The sequence below is a fragment of the Miniopterus schreibersii genome, assembly GCF_964146895.1.
Source record: "Miniopterus schreibersii genome assembly, chromosome: 18".
NCBI classification, from domain to species: Eukaryota; Metazoa; Chordata; class Mammalia; order Chiroptera; family Miniopteridae; genus Miniopterus; species Miniopterus schreibersii.
This window is the reverse complement of record NC_138121.1, coordinates 31,078,122-31,097,594: the sequence shown is the minus strand read 5'-3', so window position 1 is coordinate 31,097,594 and position 19,473 is coordinate 31,078,122. Positions and strand designations below refer to the sequence as shown.

At 55.4% G+C, this 19,473-nt stretch overlaps 2 protein-coding genes across 7 annotated transcripts; one reads left to right on the top strand and one right to left on the bottom strand.

Annotated features, from left to right (window-relative positions):
* Positions 1 to 1,877: 1,877 nt before the first annotated feature.
* On the top strand, positions 1,878 to 10,592 carry LGI4 (leucine rich repeat LGI family member 4; the record flags this gene model as incomplete). 2 transcript variants are annotated; one of them, XM_081117921.1, is made up of 9 exons in its annotated part: positions 1,878 to 2,602; positions 3,017 to 3,088; positions 3,335 to 3,406; positions 4,655 to 4,726; positions 4,859 to 4,930; positions 5,154 to 5,323; positions 7,655 to 7,819; positions 7,906 to 8,411; positions 9,210 to 10,592. In XM_081117921.1, 9 exons carry the CDS (start codon positions 2,430 to 2,432, stop codon positions 9,522 to 9,524), a joined length of 1,617 nt encoding a protein of 538 aa, XP_080974047.1. In that variant the 3' UTR covers positions 9,525 to 10,592. The 2 variants fall into 2 exon arrangements, with proteins under 2 accessions (XP_080974047.1, XP_080974048.1); XM_081117922.1 differs by lacking the exons at positions 3,017 to 3,088; positions 3,335 to 3,406 and having other exon boundaries at positions 2,430 to 2,602; positions 9,210 to 10,345.
* Positions 10,593 to 10,956: 364 nt separating this feature from the next.
* Positions 10,957 to 16,765, bottom strand: FXYD3 (FXYD domain containing ion transport regulator 3). 5 transcript variants are annotated; one of them, XM_081117926.1, is made up of 9 exons: positions 16,623 to 16,657; positions 14,159 to 14,220; positions 13,920 to 13,970; positions 12,833 to 12,865; positions 12,723 to 12,746; positions 11,781 to 11,855; positions 11,663 to 11,699; positions 11,308 to 11,345; positions 10,957 to 11,169 (listed from the first exon to the last, which is right to left on the bottom strand). In XM_081117926.1, exons 3-9 carry the CDS (start codon positions 13,954 to 13,956, stop codon positions 11,150 to 11,152), a joined length of 264 nt encoding a protein of 87 aa, XP_080974052.1. In that variant the 5' UTR covers positions 13,957 to 13,970; positions 14,159 to 14,220; positions 16,623 to 16,657; the 3' UTR covers positions 10,957 to 11,149. The 5 variants fall into 5 exon arrangements, with proteins under 5 accessions (XP_080974052.1, XP_080974053.1, XP_080974051.1 ...); XM_081117927.1 differs by lacking the exon at positions 16,623 to 16,657 and adding an exon at positions 14,942 to 15,021; XM_081117925.1 differs by lacking the exon at positions 14,159 to 14,220 and having other exon boundaries at positions 16,623 to 16,765.
* Positions 16,766 to 19,473: the final 2,708 nt, after the last annotated feature.

Sequence of the window (19,473 nt, the reverse complement as noted above, 5' to 3'; positions counted from 1 at the left end):
CAGAGGACCTACAGGGCTTCTAAAGGCACCCTCATCCCCATCCGTCTAAGCTCTCAGCCTCTGCCCCTCCTGGGCCTGCACCCCAGGGTCACCAGCAGACCTTGGTTAATGATAACCCTGATGTTTATGCAGCACTGGGGAGGGGAGATAGGGAGCAAGGGAGTGATCCAGGAAGAGGGCACCTGGCCTGCTCTAGCCAGTCCTTGGCTTCCTCCCCTCACAGGGCCACATGCTCCAGATTAGAGTGGTTCAGCTGCTGTCTAGCTGTGTGATGCTGGGCAAATGACTTAACCTCTCTGTGGCTCAGTTTCTTCTTCTGTAAAATGGAGATAACAATAGCATTCACCTTACAGAGAGGTTGGAATGATTATCTGAAATGAGCCGTGTAAAATATTTAGAACAAAGCCTGGCTCACAGTAAGTGACGATCATCATTGTCCTCACTGGGCTGGGCATGCTGTGAGTGTCCCCTCTGTGCTCAGACACTAAGCTCTTTATCTTCTCAAAGACCCTGTAAGGAGTTTATCATCCTTCCTTTACAGCTGAGGTGACCAAAACCCAAGTGCCTTGCTGTTTGGGTGCAGCCATGCACTTAGGTCCAGAGTCCACCCTAAGCCCACTGACCACTGTGCGATGCCCACCCTGCACTGAACCCCAAGCCAGGGGCGTTGCCTCCATTGCCTCACTGAATGTTCTACACACCTGGGAAGTGGGCACCATGATTGTCCTATTTTACAGATGGGAAAACTGAGAATCAGGGAGGCTGATGATTTATTTTCCTAAATCCACACAGAACTGGGCCTGGAACCCAGATATGTGTGATCCTGCCTGAGCTTTTAGCCCTTTGTTCCCCAAGTTTTCTGGATTTGTGCAGCAGGAGGAGAGAGGCTGTGTGTTTTACTCAAGGGCAGGAGCAAGTAGTTAGGTTTAGATCTGTCCAGTGCCATGAAACAAATCATTTAAACTCCTCAAGCCTCAGTTCCCCAGTCCATAAAGTGGGAATTAGTAATAGTACCCACCTCACAGGGTTGTTGTGAGGACTGAGTAAATTTACATAGAGACAGGCACACAGTAAGTGCTAAGTAAGTATTATTACTACTATTTTGGGTTTGGTAACAACTGCCATTTATTTATTTTTCTTATTTAACAGGCAGAATCTATCCAAATTGCTAAAAAGCTTAGTCCAAATAAAAACAACCTCTATCCATGAGCTCTGATCTCCAAAGAAAGAAGGCAAAATCATGTGGAGAGGCCCTGGACCCGGCGCCTGGGCTCCTGTCCTGCCTCTGTCCTTTCTGGGTCATCTAGACCTCAAGCTTCCTGCCTTCTCTCCTCAGTGTGTCCCTCTGTAAAATGGCCATACAGCAGTATCAACCTCGGAGGCTGTGAAGAGGTCAGAGGAGCTAGTAGATCAGCCTTCGCGACAGGGCCTGGTGCAGAGCCAATGCTGAAGAAGGGGTGGCATTATCATTTTTCCTGGATTGACTCCGTACCCCCAGTGGGAAGCGGGCGCTCAAGGGGTTAATTTCGAGCAGGCAAGAGCAGTGGATTTGGGGCGGGTAGCGCCCTGCCAAGTGTGGCCACCAGAGGGAGCAGTTGGACCTGAGCTGGCCCCTCCAAGTCTGTTGACAGCGTCCACTGCGCTCTCCTGAAGTCTGGGGAGGGGGCTGTCTGGGAGTGACTAGGGTGACTCCAGCCCCAGTGGTCTCTCCTCCCAGCCCCTTCCTGCTTTCAGAGCCATCTGGTCCCCACCCTGGTGACATCCTCCTCACACTCCCTGAGTGGGGAATCTGGACAGGGGGCTGCCTGGGAGTGGCCAGGGAGGCTCCAGCCCTTGGTGGCCCCTCCCCGCCCATGGGACCATCCAGTCCCTTCCCCAGAGCTGCTCTTCCTATGGCCTCTGACCTCCCCCTCCTCTTTCTTACCCGGCTTTTTGGGCGCACCCGGTGCCCATTGAGTCCCTTTCCCAAACCTCCAGGGAGAAGGGGTGTGGGAGGAGGGAAGAAACATACAGAGAGCTGGAAAAGGGGGTTGGGAGACAAGAAATACAGACAGAGGGAGACACACACCACCACCACCACCACCACACCACACAGAAAGAAAGGCCAACAGGCTGAGAGACAGACAGAGAAACAGACAGAAAAAAGACAGAGATAGAGACAGAGATAGAGAGAAACAGAGTGGGAAATATAAAAAGAGAGGAGACAGGAAGAAGGACAGAAATAAATAGAAATAAATAGAAAATTGGACTCCAAAGGGATACAGGGAGAAAGACAGACTGAAAGAGAGAACAGAAAGAGAGAGAAGCCAGGGCAGAGTGTGCCAGCTGGCGGAATGGGGGGTTGCCTGGCATGGGAGATGTAGTGGCCGAAGCCTGGGCGAAGCTGGGTGGGCAGAGAGGAGCTGGTGCCTCAGCAGGGGTGAGGGGGCATGGGAGGGGCGGGCTTTTTGCTGCTGTTGCTGCTGGCTGAGGCCGGGGCAGGGGTGGCCTGGAGACCCCCAAAGGGAAAATGTCCTCTGAGCTGCTCCTGCTCCAAAGACAGTGCCCTGTGTGAAGGCTCCCCGGACCTGCCCGAGAGCTTCTCCCCGACCCTGCTGTCACTGTGAGTGTCAGGCCCTTTGGGGGCCTGAGGGTGGGGATGGGAGTCTGGCACCCCAGGGGTTGGGGGCAGGGTGCCAAGGAAACAGGGGCCTGTCAGGATCTTGGGAGGTGGGCAGCAAAGGATGTTGGGATGGCCAAACGGGGGCTGCTGGGATTTGAAAGGGAGCAGAAGGGAAATTCCAAAGGGGAGCAGGAGCACTGGGGGCCCCGGATGAGGGATAGCCAGGGGGTGGGCTGTGCTGCCAGGACCCTTGCCAGTGAGGCGAGCAAGTGCTGTGTCCCTGGGGGAGAAGTAAGGGAAATACACCCAGGGCCATGGTGGCCTGCCAGGGTCCCCCAGACAAGAGACAGCTCTGGGATGGGACTGGAGCACTGGAGTGGCTTTTCCCTCACCCGCAATTGCCCTTGTCCCCAGCTCACTCGTGAGGACTGGAGTCACCCAGCTGAAGGCCGGCAGCTTCCTGAGGGTGCCGTCACTGCACCTGCTGTGAGTGGGGCCCAGCAGAGCCGACAACTGCTGAAGGGAGTGGGTGTTCATGCACACGCGTGTGGGGCTGTGTGCACACATGTGTGTACGGGTGTGTCTGTGAAAGCGTCTGCATCCATGCACATACTTACATCGCATGCATGTGTGTGTGTGACCACGCCATGTGGGCTGAGGGTGGGGGCCGAGGTTAGAATGTGAGATGGGGGCAGCCCCTCTGGAAAATTTTCTTTCTTGCTCTCTCACCAGCCTCTTCACATTCAACTCCTTCTCTGTGATTGAGGACGATGCGTTTGCGGGCCTGTCCCACCTGCAGTACCTGTGAGTGAGGCCAGGGGATGGGCCCAGAATGGGGACCTGAGAGAGGAAGAAGGGGCCCCTCTGGGGCTCCCGGAGTAGGGGGAGGTAGGGGCTTGTTGCCCTGGGGAGGAAGCTTCTGGAAAGGGTCCCTCCTTGAGGGGCAAGGGGCCTGGCCTCTTGGGTGGGGTCAGGATTCCTGCTTAGGATTCCTGTGTGATCTCAGCCTGCTCACCTCACCTCTCTGTGCTTGAAGATCCACTAAAAGCCTGGAAACCCGAGACTGTCTCTGGCCCTACCTGACTTATGTACGCCCAGGGAAGTGGTGGCATTGTTGAGGATGATGGAGCGCGGATGGTGCTGATGAAAGTGGCAGACCCACAGGGATGGGGCTGTTGGTGATACTGAGGATGAAGTTGGGGGAGTTGGTGGCAGTGATCATCATCAGTGTAGCGGACCTGAGAAATTCCACTATTAGTGTATTAGTGTTGGTGCGGGCGCGGGTGATGGTTATGGGTAGGAGGTTGGTGTTGGCGGTGTAATGAAAACATTGTTGTACTGGTTTGGTGGTGATGGTGGAGGTGTTGGTAGGTATGAAGATTGTGGCAGTAGTGGTCCAGGGGTGGGGGAGGAGGTGAGTGTTGGGGATGCTGGTGAAGTTGGTGTTGGCGATGCTGGTGCTGGTGCTGAGGCTTGTGATAATGGTGACAGTGTTGGTGATGATGGTGGCAGTCGTTTTGGTGTTGATCATGAAGGCTGTGTTGTTGGTGATGCTTATTAGTGTTGCTGGTGTCAGAGGTGGTAATGATGGTGGTGTTGGAGTCGGTGGTGATATTGGTGTTGGTGATGAGGATGGCAGTATTGGTGACACTGGTGGCCCAGTGTGGTGTTGTGATGGCAGTTATTAGTACTAGGGTTGATGACAATGGTAGAGGCATGGGTATTGGTCATAATGGGTAATGGTGGCGTATTGGTGGTGATAGTGATGCTGGTGCTGGTATTGGTGACCATAGTGTCAGTGGTGGTGACAATGGTGGCAGTGTTCACTGTGAGGTTGGCAATGACCAGAGGGTCAGGTTCTTGGCTCCCAGGACTGTAGGCTGGGACCTCAGTGAGGTTTCTGAGGAGGCTTCCCCTGGGATTATGCCAAGTGTTGGGGGAGAATTCAGCACATTCCAGTGCCATATGGCTTCCATGGGGTGGGTTGCCCTAACAGCTGAGGCCACAGCAAAAAACTGAAGGTCTCTCCCCCACCCCCCTTTCCCTCCACAGCTTCATCGAGGACAATGAAATTGGTTCCATCTCTAAGAATGCTCTCAGAGGACTTCGCTCACTCACACACCTGTACGTGCCTCCAAGGCCTCACCCCTCCACTGCCCCAGCCTGCGCTGGCAGGCACCCCACACCCCATCACCCAGAGACACAGGCTGTCCTGGGAGCTGCTGACGGTCCCTCCTCTTTCTCTCCTTCCACCAGGAGCCTGGCCAATAACCATCTTGAGACCCTCCCCAGATTCCTGTTCCGAGGCCTGGAGACCCTGACTCATGTGTGAGGTTCAAGGGGGCTGGGTGGGGAGGGTGGAAATGTTGGAGGAGGGAGGGGACATCTGTGCCCAATTTTGGTGGGCACAACGCTTCTAGCTGCAATGATTCATATTTTTCACGCCACCTGTGGGGCTCCATCCTGAACTCTTACCTGGGGAGGGGGTGGGGAGCATGGCCTCCAGAGGGTGGAAGCCGGGTCGCAGCCCCTCCCCGGCCTCTTGCCCCAGGGACCTCCGTGGGAACCCGTTCCAGTGTGACTGCCGTGTCCTCTGGCTGCTGCAGTGGATGCCCAGCGTGAACGCCAGCGTGGGGACCGGGGCCTGTGCCGGCCCCACCGCCCTGGCCCACATGCAGCTCCACCACCTCGACCCCAAGACGTTCAAGTGCAGAGCCATAGGTGGGGGCTTTCCCTGTGGGGTGGGAGGGACAGCAGGGGTTCCCAGAAGAAGGCGGGAGATCAGGGGGACAGCGGCCAGAGCTTAGGGGTTCACCTCACTTCCTGCTTCCTGCCATTTCCTGGCTGTGAGACTGAGCGAGAAGCATCACCTCCCTGAGCCTCAGTTTCCTCATCTGTAAAATGGAGGTAATAAACAATGACATGGGACTGCTATGAGAATTCAGCGATGCATCCACCTCTGTATAGCACTTGACACAGAGCCTGGAATGGGAGGCCTTATAAATGTTCATTCTTTTTAAAAATATATATATATCTGTATTGATTTCAGAGAGAGGAAGGGAGAGGGAAAGAGAGAGAAAGAAACATCAATGATGAGAGTCATTGATTGGCTGCCTCCTGCACGCCCCCTGCTGGGGATGGAGCCCGCAACCCAGGCATGTGCCCTGACCGGGAATCGAACTGCGATCTCCTGGATCCTAGGCTGATGCTCAACCACTGAGCCACACCCGGCTGCGCTAAATGTTCATTCTTCTTGTTACCGTTATTAATATAAAAATGACCATTTCTAAAGTGCTTCCTAAGCTCATTTTGCTTTTCCATAAATTTTGGTACCATTATGGGTACTGGGCACTGCAGAGAGCAGCAGTGATGAAGACAGCCCTGGGCCTTGCCCTCGCAGAGCCCACAGTCCAGAGGAAAGCAGAAAACGACAGGCTGGGATGATCGGGGCCAGGAGGTGGGGAGCCTGCGGGCTGTGGGAGCCCAGAGCCAGGGCGAGGGCCAGACTCACCTGAAGGCGTGGGTGTTTCAGTTCAGATCTGAAGGCTATTAACATGATAATAGCTATCATCATCATCATCTGTGATATAGTTTTGGTCTGTGGGACTCATAGAACAACAGAATTTGACTTAAGGATCATTCTTCATTAAGTTATTTAGCAAACATTCACCGAGGTACACTCTGTGCCCAGCCCTGTGAGAGGCAATGGGCGCAATGCGGTGACCAAGATAGCCCTGGGCCCTGGGCTCACAGTCCTGGGGGAAGGGTGCGGAGACAGGCATTAAATCAAACATTGCACAAATCAATGTATGCTACATGTTGTGATGAACGCAGGGCTGATGAGGAAAATTAAAGAGGGGTCCTACCTTACATGGGGGCGTCTGAGAAGGGTTCTCTGAAGAAATGGCATTAGATCTGGATGTAGCTAAGTGAGGTACAGAGGGAAGGGCATTGCAGAGAGAGGGGGCTGCATGTACAGCGGCCCTGAGGCAGCAGAGAGCTTGTCCTGCTTGGGGATCAAAGGAAGGCAGGTCTGGCTTGGGAAAGTGAATGAAAGGAAGGGCACAGCTGAGGTCGAAGGTGCAGGGGCCTCACTGCACAGGACACTGAGAGCAACAGGGTGGAGCGTGGATTTCACCCTGAGGACTGCGGGAAGCCATGGTGGGCTTTGAGCAGGGGGTGATAATTTGATGAACATTTTAAAAGATCCCCCTTTGGGTAGGCATCCTTGGTAGTTTGGGTCATTGCTTCAACCCTGGCACCTAGAAACAGGGCCCGGCATATAGAGTGAAGGAGTATGACCTGGACTGAACTGCTCGGCTCCACCAGCACTATGCTGGGTAACCTGGGAACATTGTTACCATAAAAGGGAAGTTGTTGTAACAAAGAGGTTCCATGAGCTGAAGAAGACAGAGGGTCTGAGATGTGCGTTCCAAGCATGTGGGGCAGCCCCTGGGTGTGGTCCTGGTTTTCATGGTTGACCACAACTTGTAGTACGTCCATCGGCCAGTTCTTGGGCGAGCCACCTTCATACACTTGAGGCATTACAGCCACCACTCTGCTCTTGTTCCACTGGGAACTTGTCTGGACGTGGCCACACCTAACTTCGGAGGGGGGCTGCTGGGGGAGTGCTGGGATAATGTGACTTCTAGCTGCACAGCTTTGTGCCCAGCTCCCATCCTATTTCATGGAAGATGGGAAAGATGGATTTTGCTGGGCAACTGGCTGCCTGTGTCTCTTAGCCTTAGTTTCTTCATCTGTAAAGTGGGTATAACAATGGAAAATACCTCGTAGGGATTCTGTGACGTTAAATAAATTAATAAACATGCTGCTTCTAAGCAATTACTTGATGATGCCATGAAGCTTAGAAAGTAAAGTATTACCGTGTTGTTTTGAATGAATACAGCTATAGATAAAAAAGATTCCTTCCACTCTATGTTCCTAATAGATGAACACCATGATGGTCCTCATTTCAGAGATGCGCAAACCGAGGCTCAGGGTTGAGGCTCTGGGGTCTCCCGAGCCTGCCTGACTCTCTCCTGCCGCCCCCAGAGCTGTCCCGGTTCCAGACGGTTGGGGAGTCGGCGCTGGGCGTGGAGCCTTTCTCCTACCAGGGGGAACCCCACGTCGTCCTGGCACAGCCCTTTGCTGGCCGCTGCCTGATCCTCTCCTGGGACTATGGCCTGCAGCGCTTTCGGCTTGAGGAAGAGCTGTCGGGTGAGCTCCCCTCCCGCCGTCCCGCCTGCCGGGGGTGGGGGTGCTCTGCCCAGCAGCCTGACCTGCCTCTCGCTCCGACCCCCCAGCGCCCTCCGTGGTGTCCTGCAAGCCGCTGGTGCTGGGCCTGCGCCTCTTCGTGCTGGCCGCCCGCCTGTGGGGGGGCTCGCAGCTATGGGCCCGGCCCAGGCCAGGCCTGCGCCTGGCTCCCACCCAGGCCCTGGCCCCCAAGCGGCTTCTGCGGCCCAATGACGCCGAGCTCCTGTGGCTAGATGGGCAGCCCTGCTTCGTGGTGGCCGATGCCTCCAAGGCGGGCAGCACCACACTGCTGTGCCGCGACGGGCCCGGCTTCTACCCGCGCCAGAGCCTCCACGCCTGGCACCGGGACACGGATGCCGAGGCCTTTGAGCTGGATGGCCGGCCTCACCTGCTGCTGGCCTCGGCCTCACAGCGGCCCGTGCTCTTCCACTGGTTTGGGGGCCGCTTCGAGAGGCGCACGGACATCCCCGAGGCCGAGGACGTCTACGCCACACGCCACTTCCAGGCCAGCGGGGATGTGTTCCTGTGCCTGACGCGCTACATCGGGGACTCCATGGTAAGCCTGGGCCCAGCCAGGTGCTGGTGGCAGCAGGGGCCACAAGCGAGCCCTGACCTGCCGCTGACTCCTACTCAGGGCTGCCTTCTCAGTGCTGGTCTTTCAGCATTGACCCCCACTGTGCACGCTGGCCTCTAAACCCTGACCCAAGATCTTCAAACTCCAACCCCACCTAATGTGCCGATCCCTAAACTCTGGCCCCGACCCAACACTGACTTCAAGACTGTGACCCCTCAAGGATTGCTAACCCTAAACTACTCCCCATTCCCCAACAGGCACTGGCCCCGAGCTTCTGATTCTCACCCCAAACTCTGGCTCTGTAACTCTGACTCACTCCAGGACTTATATTAAACCACATCACATTGTGCATCCCCAAGGCTGATGCCCACACCCTCCGGCAATCTTTTTAGGGGGTAGCCAGGGGGAGAGTCTGAGCCTAGAAGTCACTGATCTGACTCAGATGTTCATAGAGCATCTCTGTGGGGAGCAGACTGTGGGCACAGGGACAGGAGCAGGGTAACCAGTGACTAGCTGGGTTGGAGTGTGGCCAGGGGAGAGTGGAACAATATATACCACGTAGGTAAAACTGACAGATTCCATTGCTGATGAATTCTATGTGGGGGGTGTGGGAGAGAGAAGGGCCAAGAATGTGGCCTAGGCAGCTGGGTGGTAACATTTGTGAAGAAAGCTACGGGAGTTTGGGGACCTACAGGCCTCTGTTTACAAGGTGTTCCAAGTCCTCCTAGGCCTAGAGGCCCTCCTGCATCCCAGGTCCTAACTAGCCGCCACACTTCACAGGTCATGCGCTGGGATGGCTCCATGTTTCGCCTGCTGCAGCAACTTCCCTCACGTGGTGCCCATGTCTTCCAGCCACTGCTCATAGCCAGGGACCAGCTGGCTATCCTGGGCAGCGACTTCGCCTTCAGCCAGGTCTTCCGCCTTGAGCCTGACAAGGGGCTCCTGGAACCGTTGCAGGAGCTGGGGCCCCCAGCCTTGGTGGCCCCCCGGGCCTTTGCCCACATCTCCATGGCTGGCAGACGCTTCCTCTTCGCCGCCTGCTTCAAGGGCCCCACGCAGATCTACCAGCTTCACGAGTTAGACCTCAGCGCCTGACACTGGACAGGACCCTGGACATGGCTGGTGAGGGGCTGGCACGGGGAGTCTTAGGCTTCTGGACACCCCCTGGACTGACCTCTTGGCCCCACCTAGGGTTATGGCTGGTCCTGTGAGATACCGGCCACAGGCCAAGTTCAAGGCAAGAGCTGCCCTTCCAGTCTTAAGCAACATCTTGGCCAGGGGCAAATGCTGGGAGCTCAGGCTGGGGCACGGAACCAGAATCCAGAAGCCATGGTGGGGGTAATGTGCAGAGCTCCGTGAGGTCTGGAAGCACCCCAGTCCCCCAGCCCACCCCTGCTCCTCCTGCTCCCTGTGCCAGTACCCAGGAGACAGCTTTCCTCTCCCCGCTAAACTCAGTCTGGCCAATCGCTTTTAGTTCCTGCCGCCATGACGTCATCAGTCGCTGGGCAGGTTTTCCTGCCGGGCTTGCTAACTTCCTGTTGCTTGTGCGCATGCCTGCTGGCAGGGCGGAAGCCCGGCGTGTCTTTGCTGGTGCAAGGGGAATGGGGGGGAAGCGAGTTTTTGCGGGGAGCCCGCGATACCCCTTTTCTGGCGAATGACAGGCGTGAAGGCAAGTGTGTGAGCTCAATAAATGTGCTGTGCCCTCGCCCCACCTGTTGTGGGATCATTAGGAGAGGGTGTCCCCAGAGTGACGTGGGGGGGACAGTGCCCTAGGTGCAGTGTTTTGCAGGGAGAGGTCCCAGGGGAGCATTTTAGTTTATCCTGGTAAGCTTTCGGAGTTGTCTAAGGAGTGAGGGTTCATGATTGTGGGGGGCTCATGGTATGCTGAAAGAATGTAAGGACATTATTAGGGACAGGTCACAGGTTTATTGGGGGTCTCTTTTTGGGTGTTTTGAAGGTTTTTAGGCATGTTAGGGGTGACTCTTGGGGACATTTGGAGGTGTTATTGGGTTTGGGGAGTCTCAAGGGAGTTTGAGGCTCATTGGAAGTTCTCACACCATATGGCCTTTATATTATCAGGGTTGTTATGGGGAATTATTTAAAGGTCTCACAGAAACATTTGAGTATTAGGAAGGGTCTTCTGCAATAAAGTGGGGTCTCAGCAGTGAGTGGAAGGGTCTTAGGGTCTTACTATCATAATCATAAGCTATCTGGGTACTCATGTCATGGCAGGATGATCCGTGTCCACCTGAGTGTCCTAGCATTTCATGTGGCTACTACTCCCTTTCACTCTCAAAGATGTCCCTCTTAGGAATACTAGAAAATTTAAATTGCACATGTGGCTCCTGTGGCCACAGAGGCAGAGGACAGACCCCATGCCATTCACCAGGTCATGAGGGAATAGGCCTTTGGGCTTTTCCCAACTAAGAGATTCAGCTGCCAGCTTCTGTGGCAGCTTCCAGTGCATGTCTACCTTCTCCTGGCCCCGCAAATCCTACCCCAAAGCACACATACAGAGTCTCAAGACTGCATGGGGAGGAGGCAAGATCATATTAGATAAAAAAATTGAACAAAGAGACCCCTCCAGTGAGAAGTGAGATGGGGTCTGGCAAGGCGGTCTGAGGAGAGGAGGCAGAATTCCATCCTGGAGTTAGGTTCCTGTGCAGAACCAGGACTCGGGGGAAGAGAGAGGCCCTCTGTGTTCTGTCGTTGATCCATCCTCAACAGTTATGGGCAGAGCCTGGGAGAGGTGATGGGGTCAGCTTGTGAGAATGGATGGAGTTTTTTCTCCCCAGGGCATGTGCATACACACACACACACACACACACACCCCCCTCACATCCTGTGTACCCCTCAGCCCCATCTATCCCTGTCTTACCTGGAGTGACAAGAGGTGGGCTGTCCCCTGTTCGGTGGCTGGGAAGAGAAAAGTGGTGAGATCTGTATCTGCCTGTTTGTCCTCTCTCAAGACTACAACATTCTCAGCTTTCCCTAACCTAGCTTCCTGGCTATTTTTGCATTGTAGAGTTGTACCACTCCAGGGTCCAAAGCATTTGAAGATTTGGGGCCTGCTGAGGATTTTCAGCTCAACAATAAACCTAGAAAGTGTTAGTGGCAGGAATTCTTGAGGGCAGAGCCTGGAGACCTGGCCACTTTCTGCAAGATTTAGCTCTTTCACTCCTGAAAGGTGTATGTCCAGCATGAGGTAGGCACGCCCCCGGAACCCATCTCACCTGGGCTTCTGGCTGAACTTGCATTTGCATTTTCCACCTGTTGGGGAGAAGGGAATGGTCAGGAGGGGGGACCCAGAGCCCTGCCCTGCCCCACTCCCCTGCCAGCTCCTCCACTCACTCATGACGACGATGATGCCAATGGCGCACAGAACCCCTGCACAGATGAGCCCTCCGACTCGAAGGCTGTGCCAGTCTAGGAGAAACCCAGAGGGGGGCCCTCAGTGTCAGCCGGTGTCTTCCTCATGCAAGCCCCCATCCGCTTAACAAAGATTAATTGGGCACCTATGATGTGCTGGGCGCTGGGGATACAGCAGTGCGGAAAACAAACCCCAGCCCTCTTTTGCTCACATTTAGTTAAGACACAAACAAGGGACAAGAAATTTAATTAGGGTCAGGTGGAAAGAAGTGGTCTGAAGACAAATAAGCAGAGCCAGGGGACAGAAAGCAGAGGGCAGCTCTTTTAGGAAGAGTGGTCAGGGAAGGCCTCCCTGAGGGGCTCCACTTGAGCAGAGATATGGGGAGGTGGGGAGGGAGCCATGAGGCTTGTGGAAGACAGTGTTCCAGGCAGAGGGATCAGAGGGCACAAACGTCCGGAGGTGGGGAGTGTCTGAGTCTGAGCAACAGCAGAGAAGCCACTGTGGCCTGAGCAGAAGCAGTGGCGGGGCAGTGAGAACGGAGGGGTGACACAAGCGGACTGTGTGGAATCTGGAGGCCACAGGGGGATTTGGATCGGATAGCTCAGCTCCTCCAGGAAGTTTTCTCAAGGCAACCCTTCTCCCACAGGCTTGATTTGAAGCATAACAGTGTCTTCTTATGGCCTGTCCTTGCTTCTTATAAACTGTCCTTGCTGGAGAGTCATGCGTCTTCCCGAGGACCAGGCTGGCACGTCTGGTTCCCTCAATCCACTGTGTCTACTGGTCAGTGTCCCAGCCCAATCCTATCCTTGTCCGAGTTTCACCCACATCAGACCCTCACCCAACCCCATGGGACCCGTGACACAAAATAGTGTAAGGGGTGGGGGTGGGAGGAGGGAAGGGAAGGGAGGGGCACCAACTCTTACCATAATAAAAAGGACTGTTTTTATCTGAAAGGAAAGAAAAAAGAACATGAGTCCAGGACCATAGCCCGGGGGAGAATCTGGGGTGGGACTGGTAGTACTGAGTGACTCACCTTCTGGGTCGTTGGCGTCCAGGGCAGGCAGGCCTGGCAGGAAAGGCGGGGAAGGAGAGAAAATGGTGGCGCTGGCCTCAGGGAAGCTGGCAGGCAGGGCCAGGGGGCCTCCGGGATAAGGTCCCTGATGGACGGTCCCCTGCCTCCCGAGGGTGCAGGGGTCCAGCCCCAAACTAGCACGACCCACCTCGGAGATGTGGGCCCTCCCCTCAGCCCCACACCTGAGAGCCACGCCAGCATTTTGCCTCCTGAAATAGGTTTTAATCTGGGTGGCTTTCGACCACCCTTTAGCTAGATGTTTCCAGGCTCCTGGCTAATCCACATCCTAACATCTGCACGACAGATGGTACCAGTCTCCGGTCATTCTCAGCTCATCTCCCTTTTCTGCCACATCCCACCCCACCTGTTCCGATGTCTGCTCATCACTCCCCTTTAAAGCAACTTACTAGTTATAAACTTAATACACTTTGTTTAAAAACACATCTTCCTATCACTGTCCTAAAGGGAATACCAGTCTTGCCCGGTGGAACAGATAAAACAAATACTATGAAAGCAAAAGACTAAGATTAAATTCCGGCCAGAATCAGTGGGCTGCCTGAGCTCTGGGCCTAAGCTCTGCGCTTTCTTTGTTAAGAGGAGATAACACACACATAGCGCTTACTCTGTACAGGCACCGTTTTAAATGCTTTTCCAATACCAACTCTTTTCACCCTCGCAAGGATTGTACACGTAAGTGCTATTAGAGTCCTCATTTTACAGATAGGGAAACGGAGGCACAGCTGGTAACTTGTTACGTAGCCTCCAAGCTCCCAGTTGCCCCGCGTAATAAAGTGTTAGGGGGTGTGAAAGACAGCGCAAGGCTGAGCCTTTTCCTCAAAGTCACCAAGGAGGCGTCACGGCGAGACTTTTCTAGCCGGCGGAGCTGCTGCTGTGAGAGGCCCTGTCTCTGTGTTCTCTTGAAATCACCAGAGCCACATTCTTCCCTCAAGAAGATGCTATCCTGACAGTCACCACCCTGCAGGGGACACCATGAGGCTTGTCTGCCACACAGCTGAGGGGTTCAGGGCATTTCAGGGGCAACACTCACCTGCCAGGAGGACGAGCAGGCTCAGGGCCACTTGCATGATGGAGCTCGGGCCTGGAAGGGTGTGGGGGAGGCCCAGCCTCAGCAGGGCTGCAGGGATGCCACCAGGGCCTCTGGCTCCCAGTCCCCTCCTACTCCACGCCCCACCCAGGGTACACAGCTCGCCCCAGGGCAGAAAGGCTGGCACCGAAGGCTGAGAGAGGAGCTGAAAAGTGCAGTGGGGGCCAGGTGAGAACTCAGACCTGATGAGGCAGCTGCAGTAATAACTCACTGGACATGGACTTGAGGCTTGACATGAATCACCCTGGCAACCAAATGAGGGAGAAGCTGCCTGTGGTTAACCCCATTTTACAGATTGGGAAACTGAGGCTCTGATAGGCACCTTGCCAGAAGTGGGGTTTAAACCAGGCCTGGCTTTCCAGCGGCTATCCCTAACTCAGGACTCTCAGGACCTCGGGGTGTTTTGGAAAATGGGGCATTAGAAGCCAAGTGGCAGGAAGCCCGGTTCCCAGGAGTGTCTCCCATGGACAGCTTGGAGCCTGCCTGCCTTGCCCAGACTTTGCAGACCTCAGGCTGCTCAGGGCAGGGTGTGGGGGAAAGAGCACAAGGCTGGGGTGGGAGTGGGGGTGGGGCAGACTTAGGAGAAGAATTGGCCTGGCTGCAGCCCTACCCCTATCTTTTGTGCCACCCTGACCACTGACCTCCATTTCTGCCCCACCCCTGCCCATCCCACCCCAGTCCCTAGTTCTGCCTCTACCTTGGTCCCAGCCCCTGCTCCTACCCCAGCCCCTGCCAAGCTCCTCCTGGCAGCAACCTCTTCCGCCTTCCCCAGGGTGTCCTGCTCAGCATGAAGAGGACCCCTCTGTCCCCTCCTGGTTTAGGGTTAGTCCATCGTCCCACCATCCTCTGTGCCGGAGATAAGCCCCCGGTCTCCGTGCATCCCCCGGCCCTCTCCCTGCCCCTGCCCCTGCCCCACGGCCACAAGCATATGTCCTAATAACCTTCATAGCAAGAGCTACACTTACTCTGATCCACCCTGCGGCAGGCACTGCCAAATGATCCTGCTGGGTTTTCACTCTAATCCCCAACAGCCCTGGAATTATGTAACCCCATTTCATGATGGGAAAACATATGTCCTCCCCAACCCTGGTAAAAAGCTTGTTTGACAGTCCCTGCTATGTCCCCCGGGACGCCTGTCCACAGCTGGAGAGGGCCCCGCGCCGCCCCGTAGTTGCTTTGTTTCAGGGAGAGGCCTGTGGATCTAGAAAAGGTCCACTACTAAGGTGCTTAGGAACCCACAACGTTTTAGGGGGATCTGGAGTGGGCGTGTGGGCAGGACCCCCAGTGGTTCTGGGCTCGGGTCAGTAGAAGGCCTGCTGCCGTTGAAAGCGACCTGGTGAGGCGTTGCGGCCTACGGCTGACCCAGTCGGCACCGTAACAGAGCCTGGGCTTACGAGCTGGGCGTTGGCCCCGTCGCAGGCGCTGTCCTCGGCTCTGTGCGCTTACTCATGCACATAATCCTCGCAGCCTGATGAAGTTGGCACTGTGATTAGCCCACGTTGCTGTCGCAACCCTGTACCCCCTGCAAACTAAGCTTAATGCGCTCCACTGTCACCCGCAGCTGAGCCTCAGCTCTTAAGCCTCTTTCCATGGGATCCTCCAAGTCCCCTGCCCGACGAGAGGTCCCCGTTACTCCCGAGTCCCGGGGGCATCACCCCGCAGCCCCAGCTCAGGGCAGATGGTGGCTGTCTCAGCTGTGCCCCAGCCCCTGCACAACATCTCCAGCCGGGCTCTCCCGTGGGGCAGGCGGCCGGGAGCTGGAGCCTGGGGGCCTGCCCTCCCCTCTCCCTGTCAGGCCGTTGTTGGAAGAGGCCCCGAGCTGCCCCCGAGCTGACTGCTGTTGGTGTGAGGTGTGGAGGGGAAGGCAGCTTGCAGATTGGGGCTCTGCCCACTCTTTTCCCCTCCTTCCTGGCCATGAAGTCCTGTGCCACCTGCCCTCTGCTCCCCCCTGTTCCTCCCCGGTGGTGGCCAGGCCTCCCAGGCGTGCAGAATGACGCCCCATGTCCCTGAAATCTCCTCCCCAACCCTCCATTGTCCTGCTCCTCAGGAACCTTCATCCCCTTTATTTTTTTTTTAAATATACCTTTATTGATTTCAGAGAGAGGAAGGGAGAGGGAGAGAGAGAGACAGAAACATCAGTGATGAGAGTCGTTGGGGATCGAGCCCAAAACCCAGGCATGTGCCCTGACCGGGAATAGAACTGGGATCTCCTGGATCCTAGGTAGACACTCAACCGCTGAGCCATGCCCGGCCGGCCTTCACCCTTTTCCTAGACCCACAGGACCCCTCTCCCTAGACACTCCAAGTCCAGCCAGTCACCCCCATCTACTCTGATACCCCCAACCACCCAGGATCGGCTTAGATACCTCCATTCACGCAGATACCCCAGGCCCACCTCTGTCCACCCAGATACCCCGGCGCTTCAGGCATTTCTGGTCCACTCGGATACCCCTGACCTATCCAGACGGCCCGGTCCCACCTGTGGACCTTGTCGTCACCCCAGCCGGCTCACCAGCCCCCCAAGAGGAACTCTCATTAGGGGCTTTCTCTAATCTCCTGCTCCTGCCCCCAGAAAAGGACCTTGAAGAGAAAAGGTTCTAGGGTCTTTAACAGAGAGCAGTCGAGGGAGGGGGCCCCATCTCTCACCTGTGTGGCTCCCCCAGGCTTCGTGGACGGTCTGGTTCCGTCTGAGCCTTGCTTTTATTTGCAGCTGCCACGCCCTAAGCAAACCCGGGCAAAGCTGGGCAGGTAGAGAACAAGTCAGACTGCCTGAAGCACAGGGGCCTCCCGTTCCTGCCCTTAAAGACACAGCTCCTGCCACGGCCCCACCTGGGACAGGGAGCTCCCTGGGGTCCCGGTCACAGCAGCCTCAGGCGAGCTGCAGTGAGAATAGGATGGGCCGGAGCTTGCTCCCCACCCCTGGCATTGGGGGGGGGGGGGGCTTTCTCCAGTCTCCTGCCCCTCAGAAAAGGACCTGACAGGCAGAAGGTCCAAGGCCTTTAATGGCAGAGTGTGGGTCTGGGGGTCGGGCATGGTGGTGGCGAGGGCTATACAGTGGTGTTACTGCCCAATTACTTTTACTCGGATGTGTGTTGTGCTTGGAGGAGGGATTGGCGGCAGCTATGGGAGAGCTAACACCCTCTTCCAGGCCTTGAGGGTCAACAGAGATACTGATATAACCAAGGCCCTAAGGTGGGGGCAGGGCTGTTGGGCCTTAGACCACGACCTCTTCCCTCTTGTGCCCAGCGAGCCCCCGGGAGACTGGGAACTGGCTGCCCAGCTCCAGGCCAGACCTTCCTAGCCCCGGGCTTTCCCCTAGATCGCTGGGAGCCTGGGGCTCCACAGTGGGCCTTGGGTAGGGGCTGCCTTCCTCTCCGGATGAGGCCCAGCTGCACTGTGCACAGCTCCTTCCCCTCCCCTCCTCCCTCTCGGCATTCCTTCCGGCTGGGGTCTGTGCATGCCCCCACATGGTCCCCGTTGGGGTGCCCCCTCCCCCAATTCTGCCTTTTCAGACAGAGAGACTTTTGTCTGGGGCTGGATAGAGAACAAGGCCCCTTTGAGTGGCTGGTGGAGGATTGGGGTCATGGGGAGGGGCAGGGCCAGGAAAGGGGTGGCTCTGTGCTGGTCACCAGCTGGACTCCAGGCGACCCCCAACACCATTGCAGGGCTGGGGAGGAGGGCTGCAGGAACCAGGCCAGGGAGAGGGTACTATGGGGAGGGTGGAGTGCAGGACAGGGAAAAGGGGTTTGGAGGTCAAGGCTCTGCTGGGGCTGTCTGCTGGGGGCAGGGAGAACAGACCCCCCACTTCTCAGCAGGGAGGGGCAGAGAGGCAGCAATGTTCACCCAGTTACATGCTTTTTTTATGTGATTCCCTCAGGCAATTTCTCAATCCCAAGCCCTAGCTAGGGCAAGCTTCCCCCAACCCCTCCCATTCAGGAGGGGCCAGTGCCTACAAGAAGTGGAGGGGACACTCTGGGAGGGTGGGGCTCCATCAAAGCAGGAAATTCGGGGTGGGTGGAGATAGAAACAGAGGAAGGGGAGGCATGGGGGGATCCCAGTCCAGCTAAGGGGGCTTTGTGTCTGGGCAGATAAAATCTCTTACCCAGACAGTTCAAGATTGTAATGTTCCCTGGGAAGACCCCTTAGGTGGTCTTGGGAGTGGGATGGTGTCTCCCTCTGCGGGGAAGTCTGGGAACTACAGACACCTGAGAAAGGCTGAGCACGGTGGCTGAGGAGCGAGCTCTTGTCCTTCACCTAGGCCAGAGTCTGCAAACTCAGATGCCAGAGGGGCCCGGCAAGATTCAGGAACGAATGCAGGACAGGTGTGAGATTATAAGGTACCCAGCAAACAGGAGAACTACGGTCCTGTCTAAAAGGCAGCCACCAAAAAGACTGGAGCAAGCTCATATGGACAGATGAAGAAGTACTTCCCAGTCTGGCAGGCATGGCTCAGCGGCTGAGCGTCGACCTGGGATCCAGGAGATCGGGATTCGATTCCCAGTCAGGGCACATGCCTGGGTTGCGGGCTCGATCCCCAGTTGGGGGAGTGCAGGAGGCAGCCGATCAATGACTCTCATCATTGATGTTTCTACCTATCTTCCTCTCTCTCCCTTTCTCTCTCTGAAATCAATATATATTTTCCGGAAAAAAAAGTACTTCCCGGATACCTTGCTAAGGGAAAAAGCTACCATATTGAAGTATGCTACCATTTTTGAGGGGGAAAATAATTTATATGCATATACTTGTATATGAATAAAATATTGTTGCTTCTGGGGAGGGGGGTTGGGAGGATGGGGTGGAAGAGACACTCACTAATCATATATCCTGAAAATGTACTATCTTGAAAAAAAAGTTTAATTTAAAAAATTAAGGAATAAACTGTACACAGTTCCAGCCAATTGCTACTATGTTGTCAATAGATATCAGAAACCTGAAACTTTATGTGAAATTTCCAATATTAAAAGTTGGGTCAGATTTATTTTTAATTATGCAGATTAAACAGAACACATTTGAGGGCTGGTTTTAGCCTAGGAAGACCACCAATTAGAGACTATTGCCAACTTCGTTTCCTGAACCTTTAGTCACTGTGATTTTGCATTTGGATATCCAGATGTTTATGAGGCTTATACCTAACTCAGGCCAACCATAGCTTCCTCCCTGGGCTGGACTGAAACACGCCACATCCAAGAATGAGTTGGGCTGGGGCTGGGGCTTGTGGCTGGGAGGGGTAGGACTAGAGGCCCTCCTGGAGGTGGGTGAAGGTGTGCACGCTGGGACCCTGGGGAGAGCCTGCAGGGAGCGGGGTGCCTGCAGTCTCTTGCAGCCTATTGGGGATTGGATCTCTTTGGGAGCGAGTGTTCCAGGCCAATTTGGCTTAGTCATATTGAGGCAGGATAGTAAGAAGCTGGAGAAATTCCTTGACAAGTGGAATAAGGGAAACTGAGACAAAATAACTAAACAAGGCCAAACAATTTGAGCAATTTACAGCCAGCTGATG